We start from the raw sequence: 14,280 nt of genomic DNA on the forward strand, positions 1-14,280 counted from the left end.
GCTTCAAGCAAAACAATCACATTCTATAACAAGGACACCCGAGGAGAGATCCAGAGAGCCACATTTAATGAGGAGCAAGTGAAGCGTGTTTTCCATGGCAGCTTCCACAAGGTAAACACAATGCATCGTCCTTCAAGAGAAGCGTTATGATTGTACTTCTATATTTCTCTAAAAAAAAAAAAAAGCCAAAATACCTCTGCCGACATTTGAAACCGGCTAAAATCATTTGAAATATGACAGAAAAACATCCAGCTCATTCCTCTTTTCAAATAAGTTTCATTGCAATCCATCATACAGCTGAGGTCTCATGTCCGAGTCGTGTTTTGACATTCAATTAGTTATATGATAAATGAGCTCTGGTGTTTATAAATACAATTAAAAAGAAGTTCTTCAACCTCAGTGATCCAATATCCACACGAAGACGGGTGACTTTGGTGAGTGATTTGCAAACCAATCAGCTTTTGTATTCTATTTTATTTGGATTGAACGTGAACCGGCCGTGATGCATTTAGGAAATATATAAACACAGCTTTAAACATTACTCCCTCAAGCTCAAATGATTGCAGCTGCCCAGATGCCGTCATCTTCGATGTGTTATTGTGATAGAAATGAAACATTCCTTATTAGAAGCATCGTTAAGGGAAGCTTGTCTTCTAACAATCTGTCAAAACATCCCATCACTTGAACTGAGGGCCATTGTTTTCCTTTTTGCGAAACCTTTGTCTTCAGAGCTGTTGCCACTACATTAGACCCACATGTTTGTGTATCGTCTCTTGGGAGAACAGAAATCAGATTGTGTCAAATCCAAGTAAAACTACCAGCAATTGTTAAACATCGATGTTTTTACACAGCAGGGTGTAGGGAGTCGAACAATGAAAGATAATATATTTTCTTAGCTATGGCCCAACGCTGTAAGTTGTTTCAAGTCTAATTGTTTTTGCATTTCTTTCCAAAGACAGCAAGGTCTAGTATTTTAGTCCCTTTTTCTAAGATTATCAAAATGACCCTGAACGACCCTGAAGTCTTTTCTATATTGGCGTGGAGTCATGTCTAAATAGTCCCAATACGGTGGATGCTTGGAAGCCTCAAAACCCATCTGTTCAGAAATAAATTCATGGAATTAATCTACATTGTTAAAAGGAGTCTCAAACTCAATTTACCTGGTCGCTGCTGGAGTCTGAGACCGACACAAAAGGGTTTCCAGTATTCCAAAAGAGTACAACTGATCCAATCTTCTCAGTCTTCAGAGACTCTTACTGTTGTGTTGTTGGGAGTGCTTCTGAAGGCTTTCCAGTATGTCTTTTGTTATTCCTCATAGTCGTAGTTGTCCTATGTGTGTTTACTTACCGGTTATTTGTTGTCTTGTCATCTGTTTTTGCACCGTGTCCGAGGTGTAGTCCTGGGTGTAGAGACCGCCAGGTTAATTTCACTATGCGACAAGCTCATTGAAGTCCTTTAAGCCAGGGGTCTCAAACTCAATTTACCTGGGGGCCACTGGAGCTAGGGTCTGGGCAAAGCTGGGCCGCATCAGGTTTTCCCCCCCAAGAAAATGCATTTATTAAAAACAGAAAAATATACAAACTTTTTCAGTGCTTTGGTTCCGATTTTCTACAATTAAAGCTCTGATAAAACATTCCACTGTTCTCAAATATCTTACTTTTTTATTTTATACACAAAATAAGATGAAAAATAAATAAACAAATCAAGAATAAAGAAAATCAATCAGTAATAAATAAATATAATAATAATAAAACGGCAAATAATAAAAACTTAAGAAACCACATATAGTTGGTGGGTAGACAAATTATTTTTTTCAGATTAAAATGAACAAAGCATTATTAGAGCCCTGTAGACATGACAAAACACGACTATAGTCACATTTATACTTTTTTTATTTACAACATATTGCGCAACTGCAGGTCTTGAGACACATGCTAACTCGCAAACTAGAGAGCTAGCGACCTAAACGGTAGCCTTCAAGTTATTTCTTTTAAACTTAAATAGCCAAAAACGTACCACTTCCACACGGATAGGGAGGATAACTATTAACAGTTATTTAATCAAACTTGCGCGGGCCGCACTAACATTAAACTTTCATATCAAGGCAGGGGCCTCAAACTAGTGTCCTGCGGGCCACGTGTTTGAGACCCCTGCTTTAAGCAAACCCAACTGAGGTACATAACCCCAGAAAGTGATCCAGTGGATTCAGAGCCACTTTGACCCATATTGTCCATTTTTTTGTTCAGGTTACTCCAGCCTGTTGAGTTTTTGGACCAGACTAAGGGATGGTTTCCCTTGCAATCTTTTTATGCTGAGCTGTTTCTCTTTATCTGGTTGGAGACCAGATGATATGTCTCACAATGTTCCGAAAATTGGATTCTCTGTGTCATGATTTAGCAACCACATAAACAATTTTGTGGGGGTTTTTGTGAATGAATGAGACCCTGGAAAATGTAGGCGGATGTTTTAATGACATCACCGCTGCTCTCGTCTCGGACAGCTTAATTTTTACGTGTGCGACCTCAATCCCTGGCCATGGTGGCGTCTGTTGTCACAATGTACACCGAGTGGCTAGTTTGTGGTGGGGTAGTCTACCTAGCTGCTTATTTACTGGTATGTCGACTGAGTACCTCGCCGCTTGCTGAAGTTGTTGGTGGTTTTCTGGCACTTTGTACACGATTGTGTTCAAAAGGGATCTTATTCAACTGCTCCAAACAATTGTCCAACAGTTGTGTTGCCGTTATTTCAGTACACAAAGGTAGCGATTTAAAAAAATAAATAAATACTAATCGCAATAATAATATTCCGGTTAAACCAAGGCAGTACCACTCAGTCTGCCAAAACAGACCTCCCTTAGTGTTCTTTTAAAAAACCCTAACTGTGACTGCTAAGAGTCACTCTGAGGAGAAAGGAAAATAAAGTGAGTATGAATTTTATTTTGTTAAGTAGCACAATGCTCCTTTTTATTTCCTAACAATCACTCCATTATGACTTTTAGTCAAGAATTACGAGCTTTTAATGTGGTTTAAATCCACAGCACTGGGTCACAGGGTTGCTTGCTTTTGGCTTTTCCCCTTCAACTTGTAAATAAAAAGCAAGCCAGACTCCAGGGGTCATGGTCTACCACTAGTGGAGCATGTGGGAAAACTCTCAAAGATGACTTTAGCAGATGATAGGTTTGGGTTCTCTGTTGGGAATTGATGTCTCCCACGAATGAGGAGTAGGAGTCCATTGAGACGATGGTTCTTTTAATATGAGAATACTCTTTTGATTGGACTGTTATGGTTATGACTGAGGAAGAGCATCTTCTATGTCTATGGGATTCCAACATGCGGTCATCTCCTTTCAACCCTTTTTTGAGGCTTGCTTTTTTGGTTGTTTGCTTTGAAATAGCAATATAATCACAGAATCACTCAGTGAAGTCAAACTTATTCTTGGATACATTTGAAAATAATCCTTGCTCATTAGATCATGCATGCATTGAAGCCACTTGGTCCTTAATGATGAGGATTGAAGCAAGCCAAGAACAATAAAACCTAATCTGATAGAAATCCTGGAAAGTAGGAGATGGTCTGATTTTTACCAGTGGATTGTTCACAGTAGCCTACCTCTGTGTCAACACCATGACATATTTATTCAACACGTACACACTTATCTTTTTAGTGTCAGCCACTAGAGGAGTAATAGTAACTAGAAAAATGACTCACTTAAGGTATTCTTAACATTTGACTCTGTGAGGTAATACAGACGACTAAAATATGGCAGGTGTGACAATAGAGCAGAAAAGAATACGGAATGTGTAATAGTAGAGTTTGTATATAGATTGTAGATAGCTAATTCAGTAATAATGAAGCAAGTAAAGACACATTGTATAAACACAATCAATGCAGGACATTTGACTCTCGCCTCAGATGTGAATTTTGGTCCGAGCTCTGCTTGGATCTTCCCAAACTTGTTATAGTTGCTTTCCATCTGCAGCTTTTTATTAAAAAAAAAAATCACATTTCCCTTCTCCTTAATTAAACATATCTAATAATTTCACGGCGGTTTGTTGACTTTTTAACCTCCAACTATATCTTCCAAAGGAAAAGAGTGTAATGGTTCATGCTCAGGTACCAAGGAAATAACTGTATGTAATTGGTTTCCAATATGCTCGTCCAAGTCTGTGGTCGTGGTAGCTTTGTAGCTTGTTGCAAAGAACGCTTGTTCAACAGTTAAGGAGGGGAAAATGTTCATCGGTGAAAGAAAAAGCTCGGTATGCCGCAAATGATATACCTCCAGGATGTCAAGCAAGGACTCTCTTTAGTCGTTCTGTGTTGTTATACAGACTCTGTCTACAGCTTCAGCACTGCAGGCTGCTGTCACATGGTGTATATTTCCTTACGTTACGGCCCATTCATCAGTAGTGGCATCAAACAGAAGTTGTGTACAGAATCAGTAACCGCCAGATGGTAATATGGAAGTGGATAATCAATGCAATTTTGCAAAGTCGAAACGGTTTCCTGAAAGAAGCAATTATGTGAAGAATCGTTCTAGTGTCTTTTAGATGCTTCAGACCAAACGGTTAAGAAAGGTTCAGTGAGGTTGTTGCCATCTGTATGAACGTACTTTCTTCATTTCCTTCACTTTGAAAGGTCAATCAAACCCTATTCGAATAAAAAAATTAAAGCCAAAACCCATATTTTCAAAAGCCGCGAGTATTACTAAATAATTGCATCGCTGCAAGCTTGGCAGCTGCAAAGCTTTGAGGAGATGAGAATGTTTTGTAAAACCGTGTCTTTTCTTCATCATCTCCATCCCTTAGCTTCACATCACCATCTCACCAGACAAAGTCAAGCTCAACCTGGATTGCCAAGAGGTGGCGGAAAAGCCTATCAAGGAAGCCAAAAACATCACTCTGGAGGGCTACGAAGTGCTTGGCAAGATGGCCCGGGCTGCTGGAAGGAGGCAGTCTGCAACAGTAAGTAAAAAAAAAAAAAAAAAAAATCTCAAAAGAACATCCCACTGCGTTTCACAGCTTGAACAAACTGTTAAAATGAATTCCTTGAAAGAATTCCTGGGTGTGTTCACGCAAAATAAATTCTGCACAACTTCTAAAAACCCACTTTGTTTTTAACACTCTGCATTGCCTTCATGTATGGAAGTCATTTTTTAACATCCTTCCATGTTTTTGTCTTTTTCTGTTTAGTTCCAGCTCCAGATGTTCGATATTATTTGCAGCTTGAGCTGGATCACCCGAGATAAATGCTGTGACCTGCCTTCCACGGTAAGTTTCTTTTCCAAAACATAAAAAAATCTACAGTATATACCACCATTCAGTGTTTATGTGTGGGATTGTGCATGAATTATTTATATATATTTTGTGTTGATGACATAAAAGTCCAGGTTATACAAGATTCCAAAACAAATCGTCCCATAGGAAATAATGGAAATAGAATATTCTGCACGGTGTACGAGTGTTTAGCTAGGAGACCTGCATTCGACTCCCCACTCGGCCATCTCTGTGTGGAGTTTGCATGTTCTCCCCGTGCATGCATGGGTTTTCCCACATTCCAAAAACATGCTAGGTTAATTGGCGACTCCAAATTGTCCATAGGTATGAATGTGAGTGTGAATGGTTGTTTGTCTATATGTGCCCTGTGATTGGCTGGCGACCAGTCCAGGGTGTACCCCGCCTCTCGCCCGAAAGACAGCTGGGATAGGCTCCAGCATGACCCTAGTGAGCAGAAGCAGTATAGAAAATGGATGGATGGGAAATAATCTGTTCCAGGGTCAAACTATCATCATCTCAAATCCTTCATTCACTGCACAGCCTTTCCTTCTAAGGTAGACTTTAACACTTTTAACTGACAATTGGAACTGCACCTCAAACATGATATTTTTTTAACCATTTGTAATGTGAGGGACTTTCCGAATGGCTTGTTCGTACTTGTTCCATTTTCCAATGGATATTCTTCTTTTCCTCACTCCCATTGTTTAAGGCTGGTCCTTCTTTTGTATGAAGTAATACAAAAAAGCCCAAAGAGGGTTCATCCTTGGATGCTCAAAGGTTTGAACCTTTGGCAACATTCGATTTTGGTCTGATTCCGAATATGACCTCAGGGAATCTTGATTTGGGTTGAAGTAAATACAGAAACCTTGGCCGTCAATCTTGAAGAAGAGTACTTGTATAGTTATATTAGGACTGACATTAAGTTGATTGGTCAATAACAGATGCACGCATGCACATTTATTCAATGTTTTTATTCCAAAAAGGCACAGTTTTGTATTGGTATTTACTGCTTTTATTACACTTGTATTTCCCCACTCTAATCCTTTCTCTCTCTTTTCCAGCGAGATGAGGCAAAGTGCCCGGCCCTCCCCCACTCCTGCACATGCACACAGGATAGCATTGGCCCCCAGGGGCCACCCGGTCCTTCGGTAAAGACACTGCACATCCCACTTTCCTCTAACCTGTCTTCATTTCCTCTACATCTGATATAATGCTTTTCTCATATGGCAAACGTGTTATGAGGATGATGATAATGATAATGCCATACATTCTAATGGTGGTACAAAGATCAGCTTGACTTGCGTCTGCCTGCGACGCAGTTTGATCTTGAGAGGTTTGAGGATGTCCCTCGCCTCAGGAGATATTTAGTTTTCCTTTGAGCAGCGCAATTGAAGATGAGGCCATTGACATGCAATGAAATGTGGGCTTAAGGGGTAGTGTCAAAAGATAAGTGCCTGCTGGAAAAACTACAGAAGTCTGGATAATGTGAGCTAGTAACCCCTACTCGTCTCGTGCGAGGATCATTTGGATGGCTGTGGATTTTAGGGCTCTTGGAATCTTCTCCTCCACTCACACTGTGTTTTTTTTTTGGCTCCTTGCCTTCCTAGGGCGGCCCGGGTTCTAAGGGTCCACGAGGAGATCGAGGAGATTCGGGCAAACCTGTAAGTGGAACCTTGCTTGACTTTTAACATCTTGTAGTGTTTTTGCAATCATTCAGTCCCTAACTGTTTTTCATTTGACTGAAGGAAGAATGTAACCAATGAAAAAGAAATTTCCCAGATTAGGAATGTCAAATCTCATTGGTGTGGTTTTCCAGAAAATAGTTAGTAGTCTGCAGCAATATGTTCGCTCACACCAACAGAAAGAACAACATCTGAATTTAGTTATCAAACACTTTTGCTGAGTATTCTCATTCAGCTCGGACTAATAGGGGTCAAGTAGCTTCAAGACTCAAGTCGGTTTTCTTTATTTAAGTCAAACGGCTGATGGATGTTGTCTTCTTGTTAAAGCATTGGTCTTGTGTATCTTGGCAGGGTCCAGTGGGTCCACGTGGTGAGCCAGGACTTGTTGGCCCAATGGGACCACCGGGTCCACAAGGTCCTAATGGATTGTCGCTACCTGGAGAACCTGTAAGTTCATATATACCATAATCATCCATAATCATCACTATCAGTGATGATCACAAATTCTTGGGTGACTGCAATATTTACAAGCGTGAGATTTATAGCAAAAGTCAAAATAAGTATTTTTCTTCTCCACCGCCAGGGTCGCCCTGGACCAAAGGGAGATCGCGGAGACCCCGGCCTAGTTGGTTTGCAAGTAAGTCCCCCCCTTTTTGTGGTTTATGGATAGGAAACAAGAGCGTATCCTTTGAGAGAATCGCTGCTACTGGAGCCTGGATTCAGTTGACGTTGCAAAGATGGAAACCACACTAGGGAGTGGGAGGATTACCCTCCATCCTCAGGGACACCCACACACACTCCGAGCAGAGCGATGATTGACAAACGGTAGACCGGCGTTTGCAGTTAAATTATTAAGTGCCGACTCAGGTTACTCATGGGAAAAACAGGGAATGGAACATCCATTCATCCCAGCTTTGTAACTGAAGATGATAAAGACACAATTTTGACTGTCTTTTGCAAACATTTGATGTCAGTCTGTGGATTTTGTGGATGAAGGGGGTGTCTTGGTTTTTATGAATTATTCATCATATTGGTTTCCCAATTCAAACACTCACACACTGGACGGATGTAGGGGCCAAAGAGCTGTGAGTCTTGATGCCAGCTTTCTCGACAGGACTGTTATCAATTTTGTCGTGTTGTTATGGTGAGCTAGAGCACCCTCACAAACCTCATATATGGCAGCCCCATCGTCCGGCTTGCCTGGTGATGTCCCCCTTTGTCACGACACCCACTAATGATCTAGATTCATAAAGAGTCAAGCCATTGAGATACTTAGTGTTTTTTTTATTATAACACCATTAATGTACCATTAATGGATATCATCTGTCGACTACTTTGAGTGTGAAATTGTATGTTCTCTTTGGCTTCATAACAAGGTTTTGTTCTTCTTTAAGAGATTAAGATTAAGATTAAGATATGCCTTTATTCGTCCCTCAGTGGGGAAATTTGTATTGCACAGCAGCAAGAGTACAGAGTCAGTTAAGCAGTACAAAATACACAATATAAAAAATAAACAATATAAACAACCCAAGTATTAACAAAATCAACAGTTTTTTCCAGAGTTATATACAATACAGTATGTAGATAATATGAAAAAGTCAGTTTTGTAACTGCATGAATAGATTGTTCCCGATCATTGCATGTTGATTGAGTGTGTCTGCATTTTTCTCTCAGGGTCCTCCTGGGCCACGTGGTCCTCTGGGTGCCGTTGGACCAAACGGCGCACGGGTAAGTTCCTCCTCCGAGACCTGTTGCATCCTACACTCACTCAAGCACATTATAATATTGATCGCTCTCGGCCAAACTATTCAACTATTGTGTCGTAGCCCATGTATGATTGATTGTATGTTGTTTCTACGCAGGGCCCGCCAGGGAAGGATGGACCATCTGGGCCTAGAGGCCCACCAGGGCCAATGGTAAGTGTCTGTTGATTTAAATGTGCTTTTTTATCTTTGTGTGCAACTACTGTTTCTATTTGTGCCTTTTTTTCTCTTGTGGTTTGGGGACACCTGCATCTATTTAAATCAACCCTGCTGCAGACAAGCATCATGCCAGCATAGAATCCACATTCATTATGTGCCATCATTAGTGCCATTAGCAGAAGATGTTTGGGCATCAAGTGTGTTTCCATCCCCGCTTTAGGGCCCTTGGCACCATGTGGCCCAATGCTGATGTTATGTGTGCATCCCTACTTAAATAAAGTTTTCAAGCAATAGTTAGGCGAATATTGCTACTGTGCTGGAATCAAACAAACCCAATTTTTGTTTATTTGTATGTCGGTATTTGTCTTTTCTTTCTTTAGGGAAGTCCGGGAACTCCAGGTGTACCAGGAATTACTGGGAAACCAGGAAAAACAGGGGATACAGGAAACCCAGTATGTATTAACTTGACAAACATGCTTGTAGTATATGCATAGAGCATTTAAACATGATTTTTTTCTCCTATTAACAGGGGCCTGTTGGCCTTAAAGGAGAAAAGGGAGAGAGGGTATGTATGGATGCTCTTACTCTATCCTCGTTTATCACTATTAATGAGAAAACTATTAAATGAACCCTTCTCATTTCAGGGAGACTTTGCATCCCAAAACATGATGCGCTCCATCGCAAGACAAGTTTGCGAACAGCTTGTGAACAGTAAGTATAAATATTTTATATAATTAACGCATGTGCGTCATGGCAAGCCACACGCTCCGTTATGATGGCAAACAATTCCAACACCTTGTAAAGAATCTCCGAGTTGCAAGCAATTCGTCCTTGGAACGACTGCAGAGTGCATACAAGGACACGGAACTCCGAACATCAAAACAACATCTTTTTTCTACATGTATTTGTGTGGTCTAAATAAACAGGGACAAAGAAAAACAACAAGTGGATATTGTTAACATTCACTTTGTATCTTCTAATGTTGGAGTCCTGCTGTGACGTATGCTTGGAAATCCCAGAAAAAAACACTCAAAACATGCAAAATCAACTTAAATTACGTGATGTTTTTGTACACAACCCTCACTGCTCATAACAACACAGCTGAAGTGTGATTCAAATGTTCTGGTTCTAATAGACGACCACAGATTTAAATTTTCCATTCATTCACAGCTTTTAAAACATACAAATATATATAAATACGCCCTATCATTTGTTTTTCTGTTCCCAAAATATGGTAAAAATGAGATGGTGATTAATCATTATTCATGGATATGAAAACTGTGATTAAGTTGATTAATAATTTTAATCTTTCCCCCACTCTAACAAGTTTTCTTCTTTTTTCCAAGGCCAGATGAGCAGAATTGACGTGATGCTCAACCAGATTCCTTCAGGATACCGTAGCAACAGTCCAGGGCCAGCCGGTCCACCTGGCCCACCTGGAAATCCGGGAGCCCGTGGAGAGCCCGGACAAACCGGACGAAATGGCTTCCCAGGAAGCCCCGGTATGCCTGGAAGTCAAGGAGAAAGAGGTACTTGAACTGTAGAAGTTGAGTTTAAGGTCACGCTAATTATGAAGGAATTACATAAGAACCTTTCTGGTGTTAGACTACACATGGTTCAAGTTAACTTGTTTTCCATATGTGAGCTTCACACTCCCAAGTCATTGCAGGAATATATTTTATCATTATGAGAGTGGTTTCACGCCTGTTGCTTATTTGTGTAGGTGTTCCAGGTGAGAAGGGAGAGAGAGGATCTCCAGGTACCGGACAAAGAGGACAAAGAGGTGCTCCCGGACCACCAGGTAAGACAAAGCCGTCCTCGCGTTTTCGTTCGACAATGGCCTCCATTGTTAAATCCTCCATCCCATTGAGGTGAGCCACATAAGCATGTAGGTCCTCTGTTTATCATCTCGGGCAGCTGCAGACACGCCGCTGGTCTCCAGCAGTCATACAACATTATGTTTACACTAAATCCCACTCGCACAGTGGCTACATTTTCCTTTTCACGGAGCTTATGAGAAAACTGAGTTGGTCCCCTTTGTCCAATTAAAATGGTTTGAACATTTTCACAAAAAAATGTATTTGCTGCAGGCACCTTTATTTGTGGCAGCTGCGTCACATAAAGTTTTTGGAAAGATTCCAAAAATATTCCCAAACCTTTCTTTAGGATTTATGTGCATCAGGCTTCTCCAAACAGTGTGAAGATGTGAAATATTACATACCATATCCCGCGTTTTAAATTTAGCATTTTATTTCTCTGTACATATTGGTATTTTCCAGATGTCATTTGAGGTCATGAGAGAAAAAAAACATGTCTTTGTAGCGTTACACTGTATTTTACAAACAGCTGAAAACTTCTTTAGATGTCCGTTTGCTCACAGGAAGCCATTTAGAAACCACACAAGTGCTCTGTTGAGTTCACATCACCTCACAGCACCAAAAGCTGAATCACGTCAGACACAACTAAAGACCTGTGGGAGGAAGTCCACTTTGATGACTCAGTTCAGCGTGTGCCTGTGTGTTTGTATGTGTGTATATGTGAAAAAATCAAATTGTTGCACAACCAAGCTTTCTTTGGTGGCTTCGTTGGACGACACATGGGTTCACTTAAGGCAGAGAAAAGAGCGAGGGGGAAAATTCCATGCTGAGTTCTCACTGTCTAGACAGATGGAGCTGGTGGCTGGGGAGGTGGGGAAGAGCAGTACCTTCACAAAGTTCCACACAGCTTTTTTTTTTTCCACGAGAAAGAGTGGGAAGGGGGGGTGTCATGCTTTGTAATTGAGCAATTGAAATTGTAAAATCACCACCGTTTCCACTCAAGATTTATGTCACAAGAACATTGTCTGCTCTCACCTCTTTGTAGGAGTACAAGGGGACTCCAGAACAGGACCTTCTGGTCCTCCTGGCTCTGCTGGACCTCGTGGCCCTCCTGGCCGTCAAGGTAATCCCGGGGTGAGGGGACCACCAGGACCCCAGGGATACTGCGACTCTTCTCAGTGCGTAGGCATCCCTTACAACGGACAAGGGTACACAGGTAAGCGTGTAGCTCCACTGTGTAGCTCCTGCATGCTACTACATGACATAGCACACTAATTACACAAAGATCTGTGTAGAACTTTCACAGACGTGCATGTTCTGTGCTAGTGAAACCAAAATAATACATAATAAGTAATAATGACATGAAACCGACCATTCGCTAAACTCCATCCATCCATTTGTTATACTACTAAAACTAAATTAGCACCTTTAGTCCCATTGATCACAATGAATGATTCATGAACATTAGGAAATTTGGAAACTGACTGCTGACCAGTCCAGGTTGTACCCGTAGGCTCCAGCCCACCCTCAACCTCAAGCAGTATCAACAATGCCATTATGTAACCATTATACAGGGGAACCTCTAAAGTTGAACCTAATCCAATTGACTACAATTTTTAGATTTAAAAAAAAATTAATCGGAAAAATATTGAATATAGGAGACCAGGGTTCAATTCCACCGTCGGCCATCTCTGTGTGGAGTTTGCATGTTCTCCCCGTGCATGTGTGGGTTTTCTCCGGGTACTCCGGTTTCCTCCCACATTCCAAAAACATGCTAGGTTAATTGGCGACTCCAAATTGTCCATAGGTATGAATGTGAGTGTGAATGGTTGTTTGTCTATATGTGCCCTGTGATTGGCTGGCGACCAGTCCGGGGTGTACCCGAAGACAGCTGGGATAGGCTCCAGCGCCCCCCGCGACCCTCGTGAGGAAAAGCGGTAGAAAATGAATGAATGAATGAATGAATATTGAATATAAACAATCAGTTCCAGTGTCAAACCGTTGCCATCAGAACATCTTAACTGTACAAGGAAATGTCTTAAGTCAGTGTTGATACAAGTGTAAAAAGAAGGTAAAACTAAACTCGCTCTTTGAGGACACATGACAGACGGGAGTAAGCTTCTGTGCCAATTGGTTATGCCTGTGGTTACATGCTAATTAATTTCTTAATATCGATATCAATATTGATATTTACTTCACTGTTTATGAAGAAGAGGTGTGCCTTCTACTTTGACCAGAAATTTGGTTCAATTCTACAGAGTTTGACTTGAGAGGTTCCACTCTATTATGAACAATGGATCCATTTAATTTTTTTGAGCAGGGTAGGGAAAAAAAAAGTTGGAAACTTTCATGATTTCCAACTTGGACTCCTTATTTCGCTCTCATTACAGCCCCATATGCAATATTTAAATCCAGGCTAGTTGAGCTTATGAAAGGCCAGGTTTGGTACAATCCCTACTGGGAAGCGTTTAGCGATTGGTCAGTCGGGACTCATCATTTTTCCACAACCTTCATATTGACTTAAAACATGCATGTAAATCACTCCATTGGCTTATTGTAACATTGTTTCACAGAGACAACTCACCCCCTCTTTGACCTATTTGCAGGTTTGGCATAGTAAAAGCTCTGAGTCAACTGTGCAGCTTTACACTTTGAAGTCCTGTTTCTGAGATGTTTTGCCCGTGGACGTAATTAATGAACATTAAAACCAAAAAGCCAAAAACCAGAATGGAAGTGGACTGCCACTAACATCATCTCACAGCTATAAGCTACCATGATGGCAACCTGCTGGCCTGTTTGCATCTTGAACCACAAAACCGCTGGGAACAAAAAAACAAAGACATTTCTACCAAGGGAGGAGCATGTACAAAACACCATCCAACACAACTACTAACAAAGAGGATTTCATAGTGTGTACATGTAGAGGTGAGACTGTAAATAAAACTAATTTTGTGCCTTGTAAATTGATGTATGAACTCGGATACTTCACTAAAATCCAAGCTTGTGCCTTATAACACCCCCGCTTACTTACACCAGCAATAACCTCTGTTTACAAAATCACCAGACTGAAGCATGTTCCATTTGTACTTTTAACCATCATGTTCTTTGTTCAGTTTTATTTTGTGTGTATGTTGGACAAATTGGTGCTCAATGTTGCTCTCTTGCTATTTTAGTATTTAGCCCGGTTGGTTTTGTCTACTCTTTATTATGCAAGAACGTGAGCGAAGAATAATATTACGAAAAAGGAGTTGTAACGCTACCAGGTGTAGTCATATTTTTCAAGAAAAAAGTCGTCAAATTACGAGAGTAAAGTCAAGGCTCGCAATGAGACCTAATCAGGCAATATTATATATAAATACTTTTTTACTTTTGAGAAGAACATTTGCACATCAAAGTGCTCATATTGATAATATTGTCGATTTGACAAAGCAATGACTATTGCAAATTCTATTATTTGTGAAAAAATTAAGATTTTTTTGTTACTTTTATGCAAACCAATGCATAATATTACATGATAAAGTACTTTTTTTCTTTAAGATAATAAGATTTATTTTTTAAAAATCATGTGTCTGTAAAGTCGAAATAAT

At 40.5% G+C, this 14,280-nt stretch overlaps 1 protein-coding gene across 5 annotated transcripts in view; it reads left to right on the plus strand.

Annotated features, from left to right (window-relative positions):
• col12a1a (collagen, type XII, alpha 1a) overlaps positions 1-14,280 on the plus strand; it is a 51,864-nt gene that overhangs the window by 36,353 nt on the left and 1,231 nt on the right. For 4 of the 5 annotated variants that reach the window (XM_058090210.1, XM_058090211.1, XM_058090212.1 and 1 more), the window contains 15 exons: positions 2-111; positions 4,805-4,960; positions 5,189-5,266; positions 6,334-6,420; positions 6,880-6,933; positions 7,306-7,401; positions 7,538-7,591; positions 8,629-8,682; positions 8,817-8,870; positions 9,257-9,328; positions 9,406-9,441; positions 9,521-9,587; positions 10,223-10,405; positions 10,600-10,677; positions 11,739-11,909. In XM_058090210.1, the coding sequence (XP_057946193.1) occupies positions 2-111; positions 4,805-4,960; positions 5,189-5,266; positions 6,334-6,420; positions 6,880-6,933; positions 7,306-7,401; positions 7,538-7,591; positions 8,629-8,682; positions 8,817-8,870; positions 9,257-9,328; positions 9,406-9,441; positions 9,521-9,587; positions 10,223-10,405; positions 10,600-10,677; positions 11,739-11,909 (1,350 nt within the window). Of the gene's footprint in view, position 1; positions 112-4,804; positions 4,961-5,188; positions 5,267-6,333; positions 6,421-6,879; positions 6,934-7,305; positions 7,402-7,537; positions 7,592-8,628; positions 8,683-8,816; positions 8,871-9,256; positions 9,329-9,405; positions 9,442-9,520; positions 9,588-10,222; positions 10,406-10,599; positions 10,678-11,738; positions 11,910-13,299 lie in introns of all 5 variants that reach the window. The other variant, XM_058090214.1, reaches the window with a different exon arrangement.

The sequence above is a fragment of the Doryrhamphus excisus genome, chromosome 13, assembly GCF_030265055.1.
Source record: "Doryrhamphus excisus isolate RoL2022-K1 chromosome 13, RoL_Dexc_1.0, whole genome shotgun sequence".
Taxonomy (NCBI): Eukaryota; Metazoa; Chordata; class Actinopteri; order Syngnathiformes; family Syngnathidae; genus Doryrhamphus; species Doryrhamphus excisus.